This window comes from Guillardia theta (assembly GCF_000315625.1).
Source record: "Guillardia theta CCMP2712 unplaced genomic scaffold GUITHscaffold_9, whole genome shotgun sequence".
NCBI classification, from domain to species: Eukaryota; class Cryptophyceae; order Pyrenomonadales; family Geminigeraceae; genus Guillardia; species Guillardia theta.
Genome location: NW_005434665.1, coordinates 940090 through 962837, shown reverse-complemented (window position 1 = coordinate 962837; position 22748 = coordinate 940090). Strand labels below are relative to the sequence as shown.

The window sequence follows — 22748 nt, the reverse complement described above, 5'->3', positions numbered from 1 at the left end:
CCCTTATATATCTGTATTTGCACCCCTAGGGAGATCGTTTCCTCGTGAAGGTATCACTAAATGATCACCCGTGGGGGGTACGGCACCCACCCACCCACCCACTTACACTCTCGGACAATGAAGTCATTTACTGTTTGGGTCAATAAATACCGGTACTTATTCGGGTAAAAGGAGGGGTATTCTGCGGATGTCACATGGGTAGGGGTGGGTGCAGAGGGTTATCGGTACGGGTACTGGAAAAGGCGTCAGGAGGTGCTTCAGTGACGGCGAGTCGGACACTGATGACCGTTGTGAGTTGACTGAAGTTGCTCCGCCGGGTGACCGTTGCTACTGCAACAACCATGATCCCGTGCCACGCCGGACCGTACGGTGTCACTCGATTCTCAGAGGCCGGGCTACCGTCGTCACGGTACACTGGCACGGGCCGGACGGTACGGTCACCCGGTGAGTGCGGCGGGACTCCGGGCCCGGCCCGGCGCCGATGATCGGCGCCCGGCGATCATGCCCGAAGTTCCGAGTGACCGGGAGTCAACTTGAAGCGGCCCATGAAGCGGCTCCGGTGGCACTGGGCCCGGTCGGCACCGACGGTGACTCAGTGAGTACGGTCAGTCCTGCGACCGTGGCAAGCAAGTTACGAGCCACGGCGTGCCACGCCGTGGGCCGACCGTTCGTCACCGGCGCGTGACGGTGGGCCAAACGGTTCCGGGAATCTGAATCACACGGTTGATTGAAACCGTCACGTCATGCCATGATGCCGCACTGTCCCGGGCCCGGGGTGGGCCACTGCCATGCGGGCCCGGCGCCCGGCGCCGCCGGGCCGCCGGGGGGCCGCCGGGCCTAACTTGAAAGCTTATTACAGCTCGTCTGGCGAGTCGGCAGTATCGCTCTCGCATGGGTATTGCCGTCCTCCTCCGTGGCAGGATCCTTGCGCTACTAGTGACAGACTGCTAAGTTTGTCCTATGATCCTTAGTCCCCTGCTTGTCGTGCATCACGCGGCCGTCTCTTGCGTGGTTGGAGTAGCGGTTTTCACTGCCTCCTTCGTTTCCTAGTATTTTATTGAGGCGGGTTTGTAGGCTTTATCCTCGTCCTCCTTTGTTTGCTCCGGTTTGCCCTTCTTTTTCAGTCAATAAAGAGATTTCTTGGTTAAACTTTTAAAAGTTGCGAGGCAGGAGCAGAAAGGGAAGAGAGACGAGACGGTGGAAGAGATGGAGAAAGATGACGGAGAGCGAAAGCAATAGGCGAAAGTAACCAGTGAAGGAAGAAACCACTCGCAAACAGATGACCTAACCGTTCGAAATGGCTCACATATTGCCCACAGATGATGAAAGCGCCATTGTTCCTTGCCATTCTCCTTCCTAGTTGTGCTGCATGGAGCCAGACTCTACCTGGGAATACGAGGGTAACAGCAATCAGCTCACACTTGCTGCCCGCTGACCAAGTTTGATAGAGTTCTGCTCTGATAAGGCAGCAGCTATGCCATGTCCAGCGACGAGCAGCAGCATTCAGCATGTCGTCAGGATCTCCTGATGCTGATCGATGTTCATCTGTATCACCCGCGTGCGACCCTCTCACTTGGTTGCAGTCGGAAGGAAGAGCTTCCTCTCTCTGACGGCTGGAGCTCTCGCCTCCTCCTTCCTCCCTGCAGGTCAAACACCTTCTTCTCGCCCTTGTTGTGATTTCTGTGCAGTGGCAGGAGCCAATGACGATCCTCGGGAGATAGGCGAGATTCCAGCTTCAGGAAAGAACGGCCTCATGGCTCATCCCTGCCTCGCTCCTGCCTCGTGTGTCCTTCTCATCGGTGTCACCAGGCCTCATCTTCAAGGACATCATCAAGGTCACTTCCTTCAAGGTGCTCGTCTCCCGCCGCTCTGCTGCTTCCTCTCATTGTCCCGCCAGGACCCCAAAGTGAAGGGGGTGGAGCTCTACATCACCGACTTCGAGCGCCCCATCACCGACAGGCTGCAGAAGAACTTCTTCTCGGACCCCACGCAGGCCTCCATCGCCTGCGCTAGGACTGGCCCGATCGAGTGATGGGAGGCAGGGATGAAAGAATGATCCTTATCACGTGATCTGCAGATTCGCTGCCGACATGAAGAAAGGAAAAGAAGGAGAAGAAGTCTTCGAGCAGGCAACCTCATCCTCTCATGGACTGCTGAAGCTCACGCCTTCCGCAGGCGAGATCTCTGCTGTTCAAGAGCCTTCGAGTACCTCGAGCTACTTCTTGTTCTAGTTGCTGACATGCTGCAGGTTCGGCGAGTTTACGACGAAGAGACTAACACACTTGTGTACGTGTCTTACTCCACTCGGTAATACTGCCGCCCCTCATTCCCACCTGATGTCAGCACACAGGCTCAACAAGGACGACGACGATAATAAATCGAGATTCAAGGTGACTGATTATTGCTCGACTTCCCTTGATTCATTCACAGAGTACAACATGTGCGATTCATGCCGATCCTTGAGCCTTGCCAGGCCACCAGAGGACTAGAGGCACCACGTTGGCGGTTGTCAGTGTGAGAAACTACATGTAGCTCTTTCAGGCTTTACTGTACAACAAACCAGCCACCGAATCTTCGCAGAAGGATAGAAGGAGCCCTCACTTCCTCTCTTTCTTGCTCCCATACCATCTTCCTTCAACAGACAAGAACAGGAAAGAGGAGACGCAAGTATCTCGAAAGTGCGTCATCATCGCTCGGCAATTGTCACATGCGTTATTGGAGCTCGACAAAGAGGACATGCTGGGGCGTTTTGCTTCCCCTTTCTCACGACAAGGACCACAGCGCATCTCCGACACAGTTGTGAATGACCACATGGGTGCAACGTGGCATCTGCACTAGAATCCATACACACAGAGCAGTCTTCACCTTGACATGAAGTCCATCTACATTCTTCGTCTCCTTCATTTTCATTCAATCTGCGGGGAGTTGAAAGGTCACGGAAGGTCAATGATCATTAGAGTAAGCACATACAGGAAGATAAGAAGCTAACCCTACCTGATGTCTCTCCTTATCTTGGACAACGTCACAGAAACCTGTCTACTTGATCCGTCAACGCAATCCGTATGTTTGACCCAAGCACGCAAGAAACCGTTCCTCTCGAGCATACCCAGAGCTTCTTCCGCTTCACCATGGATGCCAAGGTTGGATATTTCTGAGCCCCTTGCATGATCATCTAAAACATCAAGGCCAGAGATGAAAGCTCCGACAGTCACTGCATACACTCCATTCTTCAAAAGGCAGAACATTGATGTCAAAGAATCCTTCCACTCAGACATAACATCGCAAAAACGTGCAACCGAAGTTGAAATGGGCAAACAAGTCATAGACAGAAATTTGAAGATCTTGGAGAGAGATCCTTGTTGCATCTTGGCCCTTCGACCTTGGCTAGACGGCACTCGACAGCAAAGGTTGAGATTTGAACAGGATGACATCTTTACCCCAATGTCAGGATATCTTAGACCAGTATCCAAGGCGAATTTACCTTTGTTGAGTAGTAAGGCGATCTAGAAATTGCAGCACAAATTTCCATGTTTACGGCTAATATTAAAAGCAACAAAATTATGAGAAATGAAGACTACTCAAAGATTGATCACTTATTTTTCCGAATGATTACCCTCACAACCTCAAACACTTTCGTTGAAGTTCCTCCCTTGCTCACTTACAGGGCAATCCTTCACAAGTTTGAACTTAATTGCTCGTCGATCCACTACTCTGGGTTCTGGACAAGGAGTTAGAAACCTGTCGAGAGCAAGGCAAATGCGTCAAGAAATTTCACATGCATATCGAACTATTTGCCCTGTTGTCCTTCCTTCTTCCCTTGACATCCTGATGATCACCTTCCTGAAAGTCTGCTCCAAACATCCTGTGTCGCGCTTTCTCTTCCAGTTCAGATCTACCTGGCTCTCATGATATCTCATGATATGTCATGATATGTCAAGCTCTTTCATATCCCTCATAGCTTCTCGCATGTTCTCTTCGCACTGCTCCCTTGCCCCTATTAGCCCAACTATTAGCCAAATTATAGGTTATTTCAACATCTTTGGCTTATTGTTAGATCAAAATTTCACTCATTCGTTCAATGAATAAAAACTAAATATGCTAATAACCCAAGACAAACTCTCAGTGCGCACTTCGAAATTAGCGTAAAACATGCATTTTGCATTAAAATTATGTCTAACGTTAAATTTTATATAACATTATTTTTTATTATTTAATATTAAATCAATATTTTAACGTTAACTCTACGAACTTCTTTGTGCGATGTACCCTACCTACTGAATGTACCCTACCCCCTTATGATAACCCCCCACTATGACCCCACCTTTCATTTCTGATGATTTGCTTTTTTTTGTGATAGGTTTGTATGATACTTTAACACTACCCCTCATGAGACTACCCCACCCCTTCAATACCCTACCCCATGAGCTTGGGCAGGTCACTCCCTTGATCCCCACATTTCCACGTACACCCCCTACCCCATCGCCACCTACCCCCCTTATTCCTCCTGTTCCATCACCCCCTTTTCTGACTCCATTATCGGCTTCTGTTGTAGGGTACCTACCCCACCCCCACACATCCCCTCGAAATTCTTTTGCCCCTATATTCCCCCTGCAATGGCTGCGAAACAACTATCGAACATGCACGAGCTGAAGTCTCTCCTTCACGCCGCATGCAGCCATCCTCTTCGTTGATCTTCTCTTCGTCTTCTTGTCTGTTCTCCAGCTACTTGTGTTCATCTCTTGTTCCCTTCATTTTGCTTCATTATGCTTCCCTTCGTGCACTTCCGTTGTTCCCCCGTTCCCCAGGCATTGTTCCCCCTCATTCCCCATCCACGCTTCCCCACCTCACTTGTTTTCACTCTGCTGTCAATCGTATTCTCTCGACTTCATTGTTTCAGCATTACCACCTTTCCTTTCTTTTCTCGTTTCTTGTCTTGCCATCTCCAGTCGTCGCTCCAGGCGCCTATGTTGTTTTCTCTTTCATGTTGGGTCTGATGTGAAAAAGAGGATAAGAATTTGACATCTTGTGAAAGAGAGAAGACGAATGAGACAACTGTTTGAAACCGACTTGCAAGTTGCGGGACAAGGATATCAGAAAGGATAAGATGTGATTTGCTCAGCATTATTGTCGAAAGCTTGTTGATACCTCGATTAACCTCTGTTCCTTTCCAGATGTTTGAATGGCTCAGCGCTGAGCGGTGGAAGGAGGAGCTCCTTGACCGTGGATGGTCTATCAAAGATGCAAGGCTCTTTGAGCATTACTTTGGGTTGTTCATGGAGCAGGTTTCGGCCGTGATTCCAATCTCTATCCTGCTTATATCGGTCATGGGAATCTTTTTCGGCAAGACGGTGTCTTCGCCTGGAGAAGTAGCGATCGGGATGTTCTTTGCCATCCTTGGACTCACTCTTTTCGTGGACTCTCTACGTGTCGTTGTCATGCCGCTGAGTGAGCAGCTGGGGACTGAGCTGCCCAAGTCGCTTCCGCTTCCTGCGGTCCTCGCGTCAACCTGCTTCTTAGGGATTCTTGTCACCTACGCTGAGCCTGCGATCACTTCCCTCCGCCCGCTCGCACGGCTGGTCGATCCCGAGGTGGCTCCCTACCTGTACTGCGCTCTCATGGAGAAGCAAGAGCTGCTGGTCTTCTGCATTGGTCTGGGGGTTGGGCTTGCAGCCATGTTGGGAACTCTGCGTTTCGTCAGGGGTTGGTCATTGAAGCCGATGATCGCCCTGCTAATGGGCCCGACCCTCCTGTGTGCTGGTTACATGTGGTGGGGAGATAAAGAACTCCGTCCTCTTCTGGGCTTAGCTTGGGACTGCGGTGCTGTCACGACAGGACCTGTTACAGTTCCAGTGCTCCTTGCGTTAGGTATTGGAGTGATGAAGACGCAGCGAGAAAAGCGCCGAGAACGTGAAGCTAAGATGCGAGGGAGAGAAATAGTCGCTCAAGCAGCTGCTGATGCTTTGGAAGGTAACTGTATCATAAGATTTTCATCCCTGATCGCTCGCTACCTTCAGGGTTTGGTATTGTGACTCTGGCATCATTGCTGCCTGTCTTGGCTGTTGAATTACTTGCGATCGGCCTCAAGATGCAATACACTCATGAAGACATCATCAACATGAGGCCTCCGCCTATCGACACATCTGATCCACTGGAGATCACTCCTGTTCGAGAAATTTACTACGCAGGTACGATCCCACAAGTCTCTGAAATCCTTTTTACACGTGACCTTTGAGTTTTCCCTCCTAACTTTGGAACTTCCTTCTCTTTTCCTTAAAAACGGGTTTGTGCTGGCGCTGATCATTGTTATCAGTGAGGGCAATCCTACCTCTCAACATCTCTCTGGTTCTTCTTGTGTTGGTCGTTCTCAGGAAGCCTCTACCAGAGTTCACCTACTACCTTCCTGTAGAGGTGATAAACCCCAGCGAGGGCTACGACAGGAGGGCATCCTCAGAAAGAAGGTTTGTGACACCATGCTTTTGACCTTCATCTGACTCTTTTCTTGTTTCGAACTTCAGAAGCACAGATCAATCCTATAGCCGATTTAGTTTTGACATCCGAAGATCGCTTGATCTCAGAAAATCAATGGATTTCATTCGGTCCTTCACAACCTTCGGTTCAAAGTTCAGCAGTCGGGGAGGTCTGGTGAACTTTGGCAGGGCAATTGACGCTTTCACTGCCTACACTGCAGCGACAGCCAATGGCATTCCTACCTCATTTCGACATGCCTCCAACTTTCCCTTCAGAAAATCGATGGATCGCAGATCGGCTGAAAAGAGGTCAAGGGACTCAGTTGAACTGGCCAACAGGAAACAAAAGGAAGTTGACATGACCGCGAAAGAGCAAAAGCCTGAAGTCAAAGTTGATGAGAATATCAAGTCAGAGCTTGATCTGATGAATGCTGCCTTCACAGGAGAACTTGAACACCCAATAAGAGATGAATCGAGAAGACGAAGCTGGCAAGAAATCCCTGTAGACAACGTTTCGAATGTCACTCCGGAAGCTAGTGGTCCAGAGCCTGCTGGAGGAGTTGGCCTTGCTCCAATGGAAATCAGTGTCAGCGTGAAGGAGACAGAGAGAAACCGGTCTGAGGAGTATGTGCGTACGAGCGACGAGAGGATTCACACCCAGGAAACCTCGAAGCAATCAAAATCCCGCATGTCACGGGAGGTCAAGTTCAACAGCACTGTAGATGCCGTGCATCATGGAGGGGAAAGGATGTCGATGGAACTCCTTCCCTCTCGCAAGTCAGCAGAAGCTCGAGATTCTGCCAGTTTGGATGAAAACCGTCAAAGTCTCCAGCACTTGCCGATTGTCCTTGAACCTGAGCCTGCACCACATCACAAATATGTCGTGCTGTTGTGCGGAGTTCTGCAAGCCCAGGTGGGCATGGCGATGTTCAATCTTGGTCTCAACTTCGGGTTCACGTCGATCGGAGATCAGGTTGGTACTCTCCTTCCAGCCGCATTCATCGACACGCAGCAAGAAGAAGGCTCGCCGTATTACTCTTTTGGTGTGGGGGTCACGATAGCGCTGGGAACCATGTTCATGTTGGGTGTGGCAGCCACAAGAGCAGAGCCAGCGCTCAACGTTGTCGGAGCTACTGTTGAGAAGATGACCAAGGGGGCCTTCACGAAGAAGATGTTGATTTATGCCGTGTGCTTCGGAGTCGGGACAGGCATGGCAGTGGGAGCGACAAAAATTCTCTTTGGGGCAGGTTTGATCTGGTTCATTCTCCTCAAGTACGCAGTGGCTCTTTTCCTCACGTCCTTCACTCATGAAGATTTCATCAACATCGCTTGGGATTCGGCGGGAGTGACGACAGGCCCCGTCACTGTCCCTTTCGTGCTGTCAACAGGTATCGGATGCAGTAAAGCCGTGCAGGCCTCTGAAGGCTTCGGCATCCTCGCGTGCGCCTCTGTGTGGCCGATCATCACGGTGAGCTCCGGCGCTTCTTCCTCCTCCACCTGAGCGCGTAGGCCTGACCTGCCTGCAGGTGTTGTCAATGGACTGCATCCGCCGCCTTGTTGCCAAGATGCGAAATGGAACGTAGACATCAAGATGTACTATAGGGGAGGTCAAGCTTGAGGTGTATATACACGTTCGGTCGATCAGGATGGAGTAACGGCGGAAGAAACTTGGATGACGCTAGTGATCACGTCGCTTCATGATGTATGCTGAATGCACGGCGATGGCGTATGATGGCATGCAGCCCCTCAGCTTCAGCTTCCTGGTACGAGGTTCACTCCTTCACGCCTCGTTGGGCTCGAGAGACTTGAGGAGCATGAGTGCTTCTTGATTGTGCGGTTCAATCCTACCCCAACGTCAGAGCAGCATGCGGGAGGAGGCGAGTGCCTGAGACACTGACGGAGGTCCTCCATCGCTGACTCCTTCTCCCCCATGGCCATCTTTGCCTGCCTCTGGTCAGCTGCCTCACGTCAGGCGTCTAGCGCTCGAGGCACCTTGGCTCGTCGGTAGAAGCACTTGCAGCTAGTCCTGTCGATCTCCATCGCCCTGTCGCAGGCCAGCAGAGCATTTGACGAGTACCGGGGACCAAGGGCAAGATAACCTGAAGCTGGTGAGGCAAGAAAGCACAGGAACAGAGCCTTACAAGCTGCCATGTTCGTCAAGACCGTCGCTTGAGTTGATAGAGCCCGCGAGGCCTTTACTTCGTCGAGCAATGCCCAGGAGAAGGCATTCTTGTGTTCCAGGTCATGCAAAAGCTCGTCAGCTTTCTTGTATCGCTTCAAAGATGCAGCGAATCGTTTCGCTCGGAAATCTACATTTCCTTGCTCTTTCATCTTGTTTGCCATGTCGACTCTATCATCAAAGCGTTTGCTGTACATCTCGTATGGATATAGAACCTCGGTGACCGTCATGATCGCATCTACTTGTACTTCTTCGCTCAGCCCCAACTGGCCGCACCACTCGTAGCCGAGGAGTGATGATGCTCGTTCCGTCAAGACAAAACTATCTCCGACCCCGCACTTCCTGCATGCATGGTCGATACTTGGTAGAACCATGTTGGCACCCAGCTGAAACTGAAAGGAGCTGAGGCAGGGAGGGAGAGTCATCTCCTCGTTGGTGTTGCTTGAGGCATCTCCCGACACATCTCCTGTTGTTCCCCCCCCGTCTCCTGCTCTTCTTCTCACCTTCACCTTCACTCTTACCATCCCTCCTTCACTGTGCATCCCGACAATTCGCGAAGTATCCGTGACTGTATCCGTCGCTGTATCCGTGATGGTATCCGTGGTAGTATCCACGACAAACTATTTCCTGTATTTCCTGGCATGTCGTTCAAAGGGAAAGGGCTGAGCGGCATGGAGCCGTTGCCTGCAAGGAGGAGGGCGGGAGAGCAGGGGCAGGGGCACGAGAGCCATCATTATCTCCCTCCTATCCATACCTCGGCTGTCGGGGGATCGGTGTTCCCCGAGGACGAGCAGCAGAGCATCCCCGGGTCGCCCGTGCCAAGCATGGCGGACGGGGATATGAGCGTGGTGTCGACCTCGGACCTGATGTCCATCGGGTTCGACAGCACCACCGACTGGAACGTCGCACACCATCCCTCCCCCCGAGGCCCCGAGAAACGGCAGGAAGAAGCCGCAAGCACGCTTGATCCCCTTTCAGGCCTCCTGCGACAACCGACTGAAAGAGCGCTGACGCTCCTGGTGAACTTCATGGAAACCAACGGCAACGATCTCACGACGTTGTCTGCCAACAATCATCTCATGGCCAAGTACAAGCTGATGATTAATTCCTGCAGCGAGCTCTGCACGCTTGCCCTACGACGTGATGTACTCTCAAGAGTTTCTGCGCTGAGATCGTTGAAGGCAAAACTTGGCACGATGATCGAAAGGGAAGATTATGCTTCTTTGTTTTCAGAACTTGAGGTGCACAGCAAGCACATAGACGAATTGAGAAAGCTGCGTGTGTACTTTCTGGAGAAACTTCCAGGTGTAAACTTACCCAACATGTCAAAGATCGAATGTGCCATCCAGTCTGACATCAATGATACAATAAGTACAACAGAGGAGTGTTTGTCTTTACAATTCAAATCACTACTTAGTGAAAAGAAATTGAGAAAACAAAACATCAGGGAGTTGTTGAGGTTTGTTTGCCAGCTGCAAGACCTTCGCCTGAGGCTTCGACAAATTCAATTAGAATGTGACTTGCACACGGATGAAGAGAAAGAGCGGAGAGGTACCAGATGGCCGAGGTCTTCTCTGAACTTATTTGAGCTGATGACCAGAAAGGTCAACTCTCATTCCTCATCGAGAAAGCAGACAAGTCTGTCAGATCTAATTCAAATCACTTTCGTCTTGCGAGATCAAATGTATCGCCAGAGACTTGCAAGCGTGAAGTTGGACAACAAAAATTTCCTGGGACAGGATTGGAGGAGCATAGCTGCTATCCTTGAAACAATATTGGACGAAGAGGCTTGGTGGCCGCAGGAACTGAGCAGGTCATACCGTGGAGGGGTTGGGTCAAGCTCGTTGTCAGAGATTCTTCCTTTGTGCGGGTTTATGCCCATCGCAGCGATGTGTGTAAGAGAAGAGTGGCAACAAGTTTGGACCGCTTGTCTCGTCACTTCAGAAGACGTGCGGAGAAGTCTTGTGAGTGCGGCAGTGGCGGACAGGATAGGACATCACTTGGCAGAGGAACACTACACGTTGACCCTGTGGAACGTCGGATGGAAGCCCTCAAGCGCTCTCGTGCGAACCGACCATGACGAAGATCACCATGGAACGCTTAACTTCTCGTTTCAAAGGTCACTTTCCGACAGCCTCGACAGCCACCGACTCAACTTCCCAACCTCGAGGTATCAGGCGTCCAATGTCCTGGTGGACAACTTGCTCTGGAGCTCCTCGCTTGGGCTGATGCATGCTGTGCGAAAGGAAGTGACGCGTGACGAGAGAGTGAAGATCAACGATGGGACAGAGATGGGATCGGTGGGGTATCACGCCCTCGTTTTCTTGGATACAGTGTCAAGCTTGGTGCAGTGCGATCTTCGACTTTCTGTGCGAATGCGGTCATGTGTCATGTCTCGCCTTCATGTGATGATGTCCTTTCTCCTCTCGTGGTACTCCCAGCAGAAGAACCATTACCCTCGCAGCCGCTCCCTCAAGTTTCTCTTCCTCCTCTACGGTGACCTCACCAAGATTTCCCTTGGATATGAGTCACTCTCAGCCCAGCTCTCGGCTCAGCTCAAAGTGCAGCTCAGCATGGGGCAGGCCAGTGCTGCTGGGCCGCAGCCCAGCGAAAGATTTGCAACGGAGAGGTTGGAGACGATCGCTAACGGATGCCGTAAACTTCTATCACACTCCTCAGAATTCTTGCTGGAAATGATTCGTCAGGCAGCTCAGCCCCTCCTAGACCTGAAAGGAGCAGGTGAATGGGCGACAGGTCGCAGCAGGGACGGTCCAAGCATGTACATGGAGCGTCTGGTTTCAGACTTGCTCTCGCCTGCCATGGAGACCCTCTACTTGCTGCCAGTCGAAGCGACCCAGGCAGGTCTCCTGTGTGCTGTGGCCTCGCGTGACTCCCAGTGCAGGAGCTTGGGCCGCGCATCGTGGACGCAGTGATCGAGAGCCTGCTGGTGAGGGTATGGAGATGAGCGGATGGGGCTGACCTGGCGGCAGACCCACCTGTTGAGAACCAAGGCTCGGATCGCCCCTCAGGTTCAGAACACTGTCGCCATGTTGTGCATGACTCCGACTGGCAGGGCGCCAAGAAACTCGAGATGGACGGAGAGTTTGTGAAGAACTGGCTGCTGACTGCAAACGAAGTTCCACCATGTCCTTCTCTCCTCGTGTTTCTCCTCTTCCTCTGATCGGCTGGTCGTGCAGGTCTCGATGGGAGATCTCTTGTCAACCTTGCTGTCTTCCAGAGGTTTGCCAGGGTTCTGGAGCTGCTCATTCCTTCCCGTCTCCTCAAGGAAACAGTGAACAACAGCCCATTACCCGACCGAGGCGAGTGGGTTGCTCGGCGATCGAGGACCAAGCGAGGCTTGTTCTGCTAGGAAGGCATGTAGCGGATGATGATGATGACGACGACGACGACGACGACGACGACGACGACGATGATGATGATGATAGTGTAAATAGACGTGACCAAGGCAAACCCTCGCTCGGTGTGCCGCTGTCATATAGCCCCTTTTGTGTTCGGTCGTTTTGTAACGATTGTAACGGAAAAGTCAACGACTATCAACGTCCGGCCCTACCCCAAGCCCACGTTGAGGGTACGACTACCCCACCCCATCTCAACTTTGCCTCTTGACTACTACCCCACCAATTTCATATACCACCCCCTTTGACCTCTTCTATTTAACCGGTGATGAGTCATAGTCTCTCCACCCCCAAGGAGGAAAATACCCCAGAACCATACCCCTACCCCTCATTAGTGGACAAGGCAAGAGGACCCCCCCTCATGAGTGCGCTCGCAGAACTGTTTCCGTTGGCTGCGATGCGGGAGGAGGCGGCGGCGGTGCGGCTGCAGGGGGCGTACAGGGGGAGGCTGGGGAGGCGAAAGCTATGGCGGAAGAGGAAGCTACACACTCACCAGCTCGAGACCAAAGCCGCCATCATCATTCAATGCGCCATCAGAGTTCACCTGGCATGGAAGCGAGCACGGAGGCAACGAGCGCTTGGTAGCTACCTCAAGTTCATCAGCAACCTCCGCCCTTCCCTTGTGGGCATGAGCACAGAGAGCGTTGAAGCCTTTGCTGCGGTGAAGATGCAAGCAGCTTGGAGGCGACGAAAGGCTTGCATGTTCTCTAAGAAGATGAAGGGGGCGAGGGCGTATTATCAGCGACTGCGAAGTAAAAATGACGGTCGGACGTTCACGTTGGAAGAGGTCAACGATTTGGCAGCGACCAAGATGCAGGCGTTATGGAAAGGAAACAATGCTAGGAGAATGAGAGCGCAGCTTGCAAGAGAGAAGGAGAAGCTGAGGACTACGCTCGCTGTGATCAAGATGCAAAAGTTTGCGAGGGGTTGGTTAGCAAGGAAGCACGCCAAACAGAAGAAGGACGAGCAGAAGATGCGGCGATTGGGGAACTTCTTCAAGAACGCTTGCTTTCTCAAGTGCTGGATGACGTGGGCGAAGTTCACGGACGAGGGGATTCACTTCAAGGTGGTGGTCGGACGGACGTTGGGTCGGTGGTTGAACATGGGGCTTGTGCGATGCTTCAACGCGATGGTGGAATACGCCAAGAGGAAGACAAGCAAGAGACAGAAGGTGCACAACGCGGCTCTGATGATGGCGAAGCGAGAGATGGGCCCTCGTGATCGCATGTGGGAGTTTTGGGCTGACTACATGGACGACCTGAGAGAGCTGTGGGGGAAGGTGAAGGAGAAGTGCAACAGTTTCTTGCATCTGCTGGCGGGAAACTTCGTGAAGTTGGCGTTTGCTGAGTGGGAGAGGCTGAAGAGTGAGAACCAGAAGGCCAAGAGGAGGAGGACTCACTACAGGCAGTACACCACCTGGAAGGCTTGGAAGCAAATCGTCGCTGAGTTTCAAGGGCTGAAGAACGTGCACAAGCGGTTGAAGCAGCGGTGGACGGAGGTGACGATGAGGCACTATCTGCACGAGCTGGCTGGAAACATCGACGAGCTGCTCTACAACCGCTCGCTGGTCGGCGACGCCATCCTGGTATGGCAGAACAAGACCGTCATCCACGCCTTCCGTGCCCTCGACGAGCACGCGCAAGAGCAAATCCACTACAGGAAGACGGTCGAGCGCTTCCGCATGCGGTACCAGCTGCGAGGAGCGATGCCGCTGATTCGAGGATGGCAAGAATTCGTGCAGATGAAGCAGGAGAGGAAGGCGACGGTCAGACAAGCGTTGCTGGCGCTATACAGGAAGCTTGTGCAGTCCTTGTGGAACTTGTGGAAGAACATCATCCGAGACAGAAAGCTGGCAGAACGTGAGATGGCAGCAAAAGGCAGTCGAACGCTCCTGAGAATCGCCAAGAGGCCGATGGTGAAATGCTTCGAGGGTTGGAAGAAGACGTACGAAGAGAACAAGAGGAATCGCGAGATCTTCTCCCACATCTCCTACCGCTGGAAGAACGCCAACGTTGTCCTGACCTTCAACAACTGGGTGACGCTGGTGGACATGGAGGTGGAGCAGCGAGAAGAAGCGCTGCGGGAGGCTGTGATCCAAGCCATGCAGGAGGGCAACTTGGGGACGCTGCTGATGACGGCGAAGAGGCAGAAGAACAAGTACAGAAGAGCGACCCTAGAGGAGGTGACGAGGAGGGTGTTGGAAGAGGAGCAGACGCAACTCGCAACGGTTGACGCCCACAACGCTCGCGCGTTGCAAAGTCAACGACCTGAGGTATCCAAACGTGCCAAGAAGCAGAGCGTGAAGAAGAGCTCCCAGCTCAAGCCCAGCCACCCCTGGGCCTCCTCCTACGTCCCCCAGCAGGAGAACGTCCAGCTGCAGCATCAGGCCGTCAGGGCTCGCGAGGGAGGGAGCAAGATCGCTCAGATCCTTCCCCCCTACCTCAAGCACGAGGAGCTCGGTAAGCTCAAGCTGCGCCCTGCCAGCAGCGACCCTCCGGTTCACAAGGTGAGCTACGCGCTAGAGGAGGAGGAGCGGGGGATGTCGCGATGGGAGGACGGAGTGGAGCAAGCGCTTGCTGCGACGATGCCGACTCGGTTCACCGCGAGCAGGACGATGAGTCCGAACGAGCTCTCCTCCTTCCCGCTGCTAGGGTACGAAGCGGCGCTGCCGAACCGATCGAGCGAGGCCGTGAAGGTGAACCTGGACAAGTTCGAGTCGCTGGCGAGGAGAAACACGCGCGGACTGTTCCCTCCCATCAAGCCTGAGCTCGCGTGGCCCTCGGGCGACACGGAGGACGCGAGGGCCAACAACTTGGAGAGCACGAGGATGAGCAGCAGCTTCTCGCTGCCTCCCGTGACGCCCGTGGCAGTGAGCATGCCGGAGATGATAGAGGACTGAAGGGGAGGAAGGGGGAGGTGAACGAGGGGGGGGAGGAGTTCTGGTGTACATAGAGCAACATAAAGAAACATGATTCACTCTCAAACGTGTTGGTTGCTACAGGACAGGGTGGAGACTCAGCAAGGGCTGAGCTGATCTAAGGGATGTTAAGAAGCTTCTTAAGCTTGACCACCAGCTTCCAGTCCTCCTTGGGAACTTCATCCCTGAAGTGCTCCTTGAGCAGGTCTATGCTCTCGCGATTGAGGCGGCTGACGAAGAGACTCTCGTGCGTCCAGTGGCGACCGAAGGTGTACTCCTTCATGTTCTTGCGCTGCTCGATGCGGATGGCGACGTTGCCCGAGGCTCTCGTGGCCGAGTCGATGGCTTTCTTGTCCTTCTCGATAGACATCACCTGCCCGAATTCCAGCAGCTCCGTCGCTGCCGTCTGCGTCTTAGCGTCGCCTGTCCACTTGACGTTGGGGATGACGACGGGGAGTCCGAGCTTGAGGGTTCCCTCGACAACGTCGATACCGAGGATGTAGGGATCCTTCTTGTTGAACACACACCGCTCGTCGACGATCTTGAACACAACGGGGTAGAGAGCCTTCTTCTTCGCCTCCTCCTTCTTCTTCGCCTTGATGTCTGCCACACGCTTGGTGAAGGCGTCGAAGAGATGGTAGATGATCTCTGCTGTGTAGATGGGGATCCCGATCTCCTTGGCCGACCTCTCGGCGTCCGGCAGCACCGGCACGTCGAAGGCGAGGATGCAGGCGTAGGCTTCCTTGAACGAGTTGAGCGGGTTTCCGCTGACCCACTCCCCCACCTGCGCGTACTCCTTCTCGCACATCTTCACCCACTCCCTCTCTCGCTCCAGCATCACCCCGCACCGCATCACGTCGTACTTGGACACAGGGCCGATGCCGATGCCCGACACCGGGATCGGAGGGTTCGGGTTGCCGTCGCGGTCCTCGCCCGGGCGTTCGAGGAACTCGAGTAGAGCTTCGAGGGAGCCGAGGGTGGAGGCCTGCACGTAGACGCCGTCCTCGTTCTTCTTGACCTTCTTCAGGATGCCCCCAAGGTCCTTCATGACCTCGTCCTTGAGCTCCTCCTCGTCGTCGTCCTCGCCCACAACGTAGAGGTTCGACCCTGCCAGCGCCCTCTCGATCCCGTTGGCGCAGATCTTGACGCCGATAGCGCCTTTGATCTCCTGGTGGTGGATGTAAGGAGTCTTCACCCTCATCTCCTTCATCGGCTGAGGCGTCAGCAGCGATCGGATCTGCGTCACGATCGGCCCCTCCAGCCCGCACACGACGATCTTCTGCTTCTCCTTCAGCTTCCCGTTCACCACGATCACATCCATGGTGGTTCCCAGCCCCTCGATCGCCTTCACCTCCAGCACGGTGCACTCGAGGTTCTCGTGGTACATGATCTTGTCGATGAGCATCTTCGCCGGCAGAGTGGAGAGGAGGAAGAGAAGGTCCATCATCCCGTCCCCTGAGATGGCTGACGTCGGCACCACATTCAAAAACGTTCGCACGTCCTGATTCTCATAGAAGACACAAGCGTTGAGCCCCTGCACCAGACGTCAGCTCCACGTCCTCCTCCAGCCCCCCCTCTCTCCTCTCTCCTCTCTCCCTCTCTTCTCCCACCTGCTCCTGCAGCTGCCTCACGGCGAAGTCATAGCGCTGCTGAAACTCGGCCTTCACCGAGTCCGCCTGCATCTCCAGCGCCTGCTGGACAGGCAGCTCGGGGTGCGGCTCCCATCCGTAGAGGCGATCGATCTTGTTTAGGGCGATCACGAAGGGAGCTCTCCTCTTCTTCAGCAGCCCGATGCTCTCGATCGTCTGCGGCTCCAGCCCGTGCATGATGTCCACGACCAGCACCTGCCCGCCCAGCGTCAGCAAGGAGGAAGGAGAGGAGGATCAGATGGGGCAGGAGGAGGAGGAAAGGGAGGGGGAGGGGGGCTGCACACCGCAAGATCGCAGAGAGAAGATCCTCGTGTGCGCAGGTTGGTGAAACTTTCGTGTCCGGGGGTATCGATGATGAGCAGACCGGGAACGTTGTACTCCACCTGCAGGCACCGTTAGAGGAGAGGAGAGGGAGGAGAGGGAGGAAGTTACTTTATGCAGTTCCATCACAGGACGAGTCTTCTCAGTAATCGCATCGATGGGGAAGAAGGAAGCTCCGATCTGCTCGTGCCCATCAGCTCCCCGCACCCACCAACTTCTGCTCCAGATCCTCTTGCCTGTTGGGTGATTCCTCCTGCCTCGCCATCTTGCACATTAGTGCGGCGGATCTTGTCGAGGATCTTCGTCTTGCCTGAGCAGGATAAGGTAAGATCGAGGAGGTCCAGGGAGGAGGAAGGGGAGCAGGAGCAGGAGAGTCTCAGAGTTAAAAAGCTCAAAACAGTTGTTCAGCACTGAGCTTCAGTAAAGTTGTTGCATGTTTCATTCCTCATTGACTCGTTTGGAGGATAGCCAGAAAGGGAGGAGGAGGAGGAGGAGAGGACAAGAGGGGAACGAGAGTGAAGAAGAGAGGAGCACGCGTCACCTGTATCCACATGGCCCAGCACACAGACGACGGGACATCTGAGATTGTCCTTCGACTTCTTCTGCAGATTCGTCTCCATCTGCTTCATTCGCCTCGCCTGTGCCGCTTTCTTCGCCTTCCTCGTCCGCCTCTGCGTCTTGGAGAGCTTGTTCCCGTCAGAGTCGTACTCGCTCCCACTGCCACTGTCTTCCGACGAATCCTCCTCGTCCTTCCCTTGCTGTCAACATGTCAGAGCTCTCCACAGTCCTCCGCCTCCGCCTACGTCTGCGTCCTCGTCGTCCTCCCAGTTGTCTTGGACATTGGCAAGCTCCTTCGCAAGCTGCTCGGCCTTCAATCTCGCCTCCTCCTCCTCCCTCTTCTTCCTCTCCCGCTCTTCCTGCAGCGCCCTCTGCTTCTGCTTGCGCTCCTTCTCGAGCTGGAGAATCTCGTTCTTGGAGAGCTTCTTGGTCTGGTTGTTTCCTGCTTCGTTTCCTTTCTCCTCCTCGTCGTCGCTCTCGTTGTTGATTCGAGGAGGAACCATACCCTGCTCTTCAAGCGTCTTGCGGAAGGCTTCGTTCTTAGCCTGCTGCTCCTTCTGCTTCTTCGACAAGAGCTTTCCTTCTCTTCGCAGCTGCTCCTCCTTCTCCTTCTTCCTCTCCTTCTTCAATCGCTTCCTCTCCTCCTCCGCAGCTTCCATCTCTTGCTGCAAGCGCAGAGCCTCTTCCTCCTCTTTCTTCCTTTCCTCCTCCATCTTCCGAATCCTCTCTTCTTCCTCACGGAGAAGCCTCTGCATCTCTTGCAGAGCAGCGAGCTTCGCGTTCTTGGGCTTGCTGTCTCCGTCCCCCTTTCCTTTCTTCTTCTTGTTCTTGGAGGATTCTCCCGCCTTCTCCTCTCCCTCTCCCTCTTCCTCTCCTCCTCCGGCAGCAGACGCTGCAGCGGCGGCAGCTTTCTTTGCCTCCTGCTCGGCTTTCTTGGCCGCTGCGCGTTCCTCGATCGCCTTCCTCTCAGCCTCCGCATGGTCCTTCAGCGCCTGCAGCATCTCGGGGTGCAGCACGCGGTAGTAAGCTTCCGCCACCCCCAGACCCAGAGGGGTGTTGTCGGGGAACACCAGCGCCTGCCCCTCCTCCTCGTTGAGCCCCAGCAGCTTCCCCGAGCAGAGCATGCCCGCCGAGTTGATACCCTTGAGCTTCACCGACTTGACGGTCGTCGTGCCAGCCCCGAGCTCCTCGTCAAAAATTTCTGCTCCAACGGGCGCAAACGCAACCTTGAGCCCCTCCGCCACGTTCTTGGCGTTGGTGATGACCTGAGCGTTGCCGAAGCCTCCGTCCGACACTTGCAGGATCATCAGGTTGTCGGCCTTGGGATGCTTGTTGCAAGACTGGATCAGACCGACCACAACCCCTTCGAACGGCCTGCCCGACTTCTTCACCGCATCCTTCAACAGCTTCTGCTCCTCGAGGGTCAAGCTCGGAAGCTCCAGCTCGGATCCGCCTCCTTTCCTCTCCTCCTTGGTCTCCTCCTGATGGCGAGGAGGGTCAAAGGACTTGGCAACAAGAGTGCGGCAGACCTTCTTCGACTCTTTCTTCTTGCTCTTCTTCTTGCTGGCCTTGGACGACTCCTCTTCCTCGACCTCCATTTCTTCCTGTGGCTGCACATCAGGTTGGCTGCAATTGAAGTCGCGAGACAGGGCAGGTGAGCTCACGTCCTCGTCCTTCTCATCTTCTTCCTCATCCTCCATGCTCAAGGCAGCGAAACTTGCTACAACCTTGGATTTTCCCTGTGACTTTCCCTTGCCCTTCTTGGGAGTATCCTGAGGAACCACTCAGTTTGACACCAAGGGCGATGGTGACAAGACCTCGTCTTCGTCCTCGTCGTCAACCTTCTTGGCATTGGGCTTCTTCGACTGTGAGGCTTCTTACTGACCCACATCGCATCACTTTGTCCTCACCTTCCCGTTGGCCTTGGGGGCTTCCTCCTCCTCATCTTCCTCATCCGCGTCTTCATCCTGTTCGTCCTAGTTGTTGCAATCAGAACGAGCACCAGGAAACCATCTCTCACCTCATCCGGAAGGAGAGCAGCAAAGTCGACCTTGCCCTTGCCTTGTTTCTTACTGGCGGGCTTGCTTACAGGCTCCTCGGGCTCACTGGCGTCCTGTAAAGGGGTTGAGCACAAGCAGTCAGGAGGGTAGCAAGGCTTGCCTCGTCATCCTCGTTGGGCAGATCAGCGAAGGAGGCTGGCTTTCCTTTGCCTCCCTTCTTGTCTTTGCCCTTCTTGGCAGGCTTCGCGATAGCATCGTCCTCCTCGTCCTCGTCGGCCACATTGTTGAAGGGCTTGTCGTCGTCATCGTCGTCCCCTTTGCCGCCCTTCTTCTTGGCCCGCTTGTCCTTCTTGGCCTGGGTCTTCGACTGCCCCTGCCCAGATTGTTCTGGTTGTTTCTCAACCTCGGCTACTTCGGTCTCGAGGTTGTCCCAGTCGATGTCATCTTTTTTCTTTCGCGGCATCCCACCGTAACCCATCTTGCAGGTTTACAAGGCTTTCAACAGGCTCTGCGCTTCTGATCCAACGTGTTGAACGACACGGGCTGCTGTGAAGAGATGGCTTCTGCCGAAAACGGTGTCTGCAGAGCTTGAGAAAAGACGAACGGGCAAGCTCCCGTTCGTCTCGTGAGAGTCTTGAGGGTTTACGCGACAGCGTGCTCCTGCCAGGAAGAAACAATGCAGAGCCCCGGAAGTAGAGGAGCTCGAGAACGAGAGAGAGAGAGGAGGACTGAGAGAAGGACTGAGAGGAGGACAGAGAGAAGCAGCAGCAGCAGCAGCAGCAGCAGCAGCGAGGGGGGTGGGGGTGAGAAGGAGCTGACGCCTGTTGAGGGAAGTGAGCAAGCACGTGGATGCCCGCGGGGGGTGGGGTGAATTGAGCAGGTAGGGGTAGTCCTTCAAACGTTGGGTTGTCTCAAAATAAGGGGTCAATGAATGGCAAAATTGGGGTAGTGAGGGATGATTTGACTACCCTCACCCCCAGTTTGAATCTACCACCCTAGTAGTCCCTTACATCTCTTAGGAGGGAGAAGGGAGCGGGTTGGACACATTTCCGGTACGAGGGGTACTTCACTATAAAATAAGGGGTAGTGAGTAGGGAAAAGTGGGTAGGGGTAGGGGATCATCAAGGGGGTCCTGGAGTTTGAGGGGTGGCAGGAAAGAGAACCTCAAATTTGATTCTATTTCGGGAGAATTTGTGAAAAACAATTTTAAGACTCGGTGACCCTACCCCCTGGGTAAATCTGTACCCACCCTTCTGTGACAGACATGTTGTTGTGCCCGCACCCCTCCTTTCAGTGCAAACCCGATGACCCCCTGGATGATCCAGTGACTCGGCATCGAACTTTGTCGGAAACTTTGATTATTCGACACCTCCAAGTTTGAAGGCTCAAAGTTTGAAACTCGAAGTTTGCGCGGCCGGGCCCGGGGCCCGGGGGCCGCAGGGCCGGCGGGAGTCCCAAAGCGGCCAAACTTTCTGTTGTAGAAGTGAGGAGGGGTACCTTGATGGTCATAGTGGGGGGTAGTAGGGTCCACTTCAGTGAAAGTTGACCAGGTTGCGGTGACAATGGGGCCAACAAAAACCTGCCGCGGCAGGCGGTGGCAAGCGACCGTGACTGGAGGACTTGTGAGAGGAGAGGACAGAGAGGAGAGGACTTGAAAGGACAGGACAGGTCAGGTCAGGTCAGGAATGAGGGGAAAGGACTCCGGATGAGAGGGATGTCACGTCCATGTCACGTTCCAAAGTTCAAAGTCAAGGTATAGATGACCTCCGGCGGTCCATCTCTGTTTCTTCTCAGCCTCTTGCTGCTCGTGCTTGTCTGCAAGGACGCGGAAGCAGCAACATGCTTGTGCTGGAACTCAAGGGTAAGCCTCGCACAAGGCCGGTGGGTCGCTGAGGGTTCTGCCACCCTCTGGTGCGTCGCTGTCTGCGGAGGGCACGGCAAACACGCGCGTCCTGCTAGCAACTCTTCTCTCCGCGGAGTGTGCGGGGACTCGCTGGTGGATCCGAGTCAAGTAGCCATGTGTAGGTCCTGCAGCTTGCGAGCTCGAGACTGAGAGGCTCTCAGGCTACACCATCGGAGAGGAACAGAGCTGCAAGTCGAACCCTCACTGCGCATGGAGGAACAACAATGACTCCTGCAGCTGCACCTTCATCGGCTGTCAGTGCGGCAGCCCCGCGGCGAACGCGACGAGCTCGAGCTCTTTCTCGCAGCAGACGATGCTCTTCGTCTCCCTCCCCATCGTCTTTGGCGTCAGTTGCCTCTGCTGCTCGCTGTGCGCGTACGCGTGCCGGTCGAGGATCTACAAGTTGAGCGACGTGGCACTGCCGCGAGTGTTCACGAGGATGATGGCAGAGAAGAGTGAGGAGGAGGGAGCTGAGAGCGCTGGGAGGGAGGAGGAGGAGGAGGAGGAGGCTCAAGGTAAGCAGCTCAAAGAAGCTCCGCGAGGGGAATGGTTAGTCAAGGTAAGCAAAGAAACATAACCAAGGCTCCTGCTCCCCTCAACCCGCATGTGTTCATATACGCCTCCCCCTGCTCCTGCTCCTGCTCCTGCTCCTGCTCCTGCTCCTGCTCCTGCTCCTGCTCCTGCTCCTGCTCCTGCTCCTGCTCCTGCTCGTTCCCAGCCTTGAACGTGATTTCAGTGATTGGTTGTGAAGGTTTTGGTCGAGAAAGCATTCAACCTCCCCTGCTCCGACGGGGCCTACCGGGACAGCAAGTTCTTAGGTCCCTCTCCTCCTCCTCCGCTCCACCTGATGCCCTCCAGGTTCCTCCGACGCCTATGTAGGTGAGCGACGAGGAGGAGGGGTAGCGGGCGGGAGCAGGAAAGTGCTGGTGCCAGCTCGAGAAGACGCGGAGCAGAATGGGCAGAGACTGAAGAATCAGAGGAAGGGGCGGAGGAGGAGGAGAGGGAGTAGGAGCAGTAGAAAAGATGATAATGACTGGGAGTTGACAGTGATCTCTGTACCTCATTGCGGACTGCGACAAGAGGTAGGAGGAGGAGGGAGGGAGGGGAGGGGAGGAGGATGGAGTTTGTTATGGACTTGACTAGAAAAGCAGACGAAGGTGGTGAAGGGAACGCTGGACCCGTCGGTGAGGTCTTGCTCTGATGCCGTCGTATCTTACTCTCGTTCCCTCGCCTCTTGTTCGGTCTCTCTTGCGTCTCCTCCTCCTCCTCCTGCGTCTCCTCCTCCTCCTCCTCCTCCTGCGTCTCCTCCTCCTCCTGCGTCTCCTCCTCCTGCGTCTC

The 22748-nt window shown here is 54.3% G+C and overlaps 8 protein-coding genes across 8 annotated transcripts; 6 read left to right on the top strand and 2 right to left on the bottom strand.

The window, feature by feature from the left end:
- Positions 1–1369: 1369 nt before the first annotated feature.
- On the top strand, positions 1370–2551 carry GUITHDRAFT_161372 (hypothetical protein; the record flags this gene model as incomplete). Its single annotated transcript, XM_005839259.1, has 10 exons — positions 1370–1400; positions 1584–1646; positions 1689–1784; positions 1810–1850; positions 1898–2028; positions 2078–2129; positions 2176–2205; positions 2249–2307; positions 2344–2390; positions 2431–2551. 9 exons carry the CDS (start codon positions 1370–1372, stop codon positions 2372–2374), a joined length of 534 nt encoding a protein of 177 aa, XP_005839316.1. The 3' UTR covers positions 2375–2390; positions 2431–2551.
- A 314-nt stretch (positions 2552–2865) lies between these two features.
- Positions 2866–3636, top strand: GUITHDRAFT_150756 (hypothetical protein; the record flags this gene model as incomplete). The annotated part of the gene is made up of 3 exons (XM_005839258.1): positions 2866–2915; positions 2995–3431; positions 3482–3636. Coding segments are annotated over exons 2-3 (248 nt in total), but the record flags the coding sequence as incomplete, so codon positions are not given.
- A 1688-nt stretch (positions 3637–5324) lies between these two features.
- Positions 5325–7968, top strand: GUITHDRAFT_65557 (hypothetical protein; the record flags this gene model as incomplete). Its single annotated transcript, XM_005839257.1, has 4 exons — positions 5325–5907; positions 6015–6185; positions 6311–6408; positions 7381–7968. The coding sequence occupies 4 exons, from the start codon at positions 5325–5327 to the stop codon at positions 7966–7968; spliced, it is 1440 nt and encodes a 479-aa protein (XP_005839314.1).
- Positions 7969–8247: 279 nt separating this feature from the next.
- GUITHDRAFT_102233 (hypothetical protein) lies at positions 8248–9188 on the bottom strand (the record flags this gene model as incomplete). The annotated part of the gene is made up of 4 exons (XM_005839256.1): positions 8248–8311; positions 8362–8411; positions 8460–8566; positions 8609–9188. 4 exons carry the CDS (start codon positions 9186–9188, stop codon positions 8248–8250), a joined length of 801 nt encoding a protein of 266 aa, XP_005839313.1.
- A 99-nt stretch (positions 9189–9287) lies between these two features.
- Positions 9288–12016, top strand: GUITHDRAFT_134022 (hypothetical protein; the record flags this gene model as incomplete). The annotated part of the gene is made up of 5 exons (XM_005839255.1): positions 9288–11508; positions 11544–11593; positions 11637–11675; positions 11720–11792; positions 11844–12016. The coding sequence occupies 5 exons, from the start codon at positions 9288–9290 to the stop codon at positions 12014–12016; spliced, it is 2556 nt and encodes an 851-aa protein (XP_005839312.1).
- A 407-nt stretch (positions 12017–12423) lies between these two features.
- On the top strand, positions 12424–15043 carry GUITHDRAFT_161370 (hypothetical protein; the record flags this gene model as incomplete). Its single annotated transcript, XM_005839254.1, has 1 exon — positions 12424–15043. One exon carries the CDS (start codon positions 12424–12426, stop codon positions 14959–14961), a length of 2538 nt encoding a protein of 845 aa, XP_005839311.1. The 3' UTR covers positions 14962–15043.
- GUITHDRAFT_92419 (hypothetical protein) lies at positions 15022–18922 on the bottom strand. The gene is made up of 8 exons (XM_005839253.1): positions 17753–18922; positions 17491–17707; positions 17186–17259; positions 17061–17129; positions 16913–17011; positions 16590–16823; positions 15794–16513; positions 15022–15721 (listed from the first exon to the last, which is right to left on the bottom strand). The coding sequence occupies exons 1-8, from the start codon at positions 18812–18814 to the stop codon at positions 15098–15100; spliced, it is 3099 nt and encodes a 1032-aa protein (XP_005839310.1). The 5' UTR covers positions 18815–18922; the 3' UTR covers positions 15022–15097.
- A 2344-nt stretch (positions 18923–21266) lies between these two features.
- On the top strand, positions 21267–22611 carry GUITHDRAFT_134019 (hypothetical protein; the record flags this gene model as incomplete). The annotated part of the gene is given in 5 exon segments (XM_005839252.1): positions 21267–21503; positions 21523–21969; positions 22162–22228; positions 22269–22289; positions 22562–22611. 5 exon segments carry the CDS (start codon positions 21267–21269, stop codon positions 22609–22611), a joined length of 822 nt encoding a protein of 273 aa, XP_005839309.1.
- Positions 22612–22748: the final 137 nt, after the last annotated feature.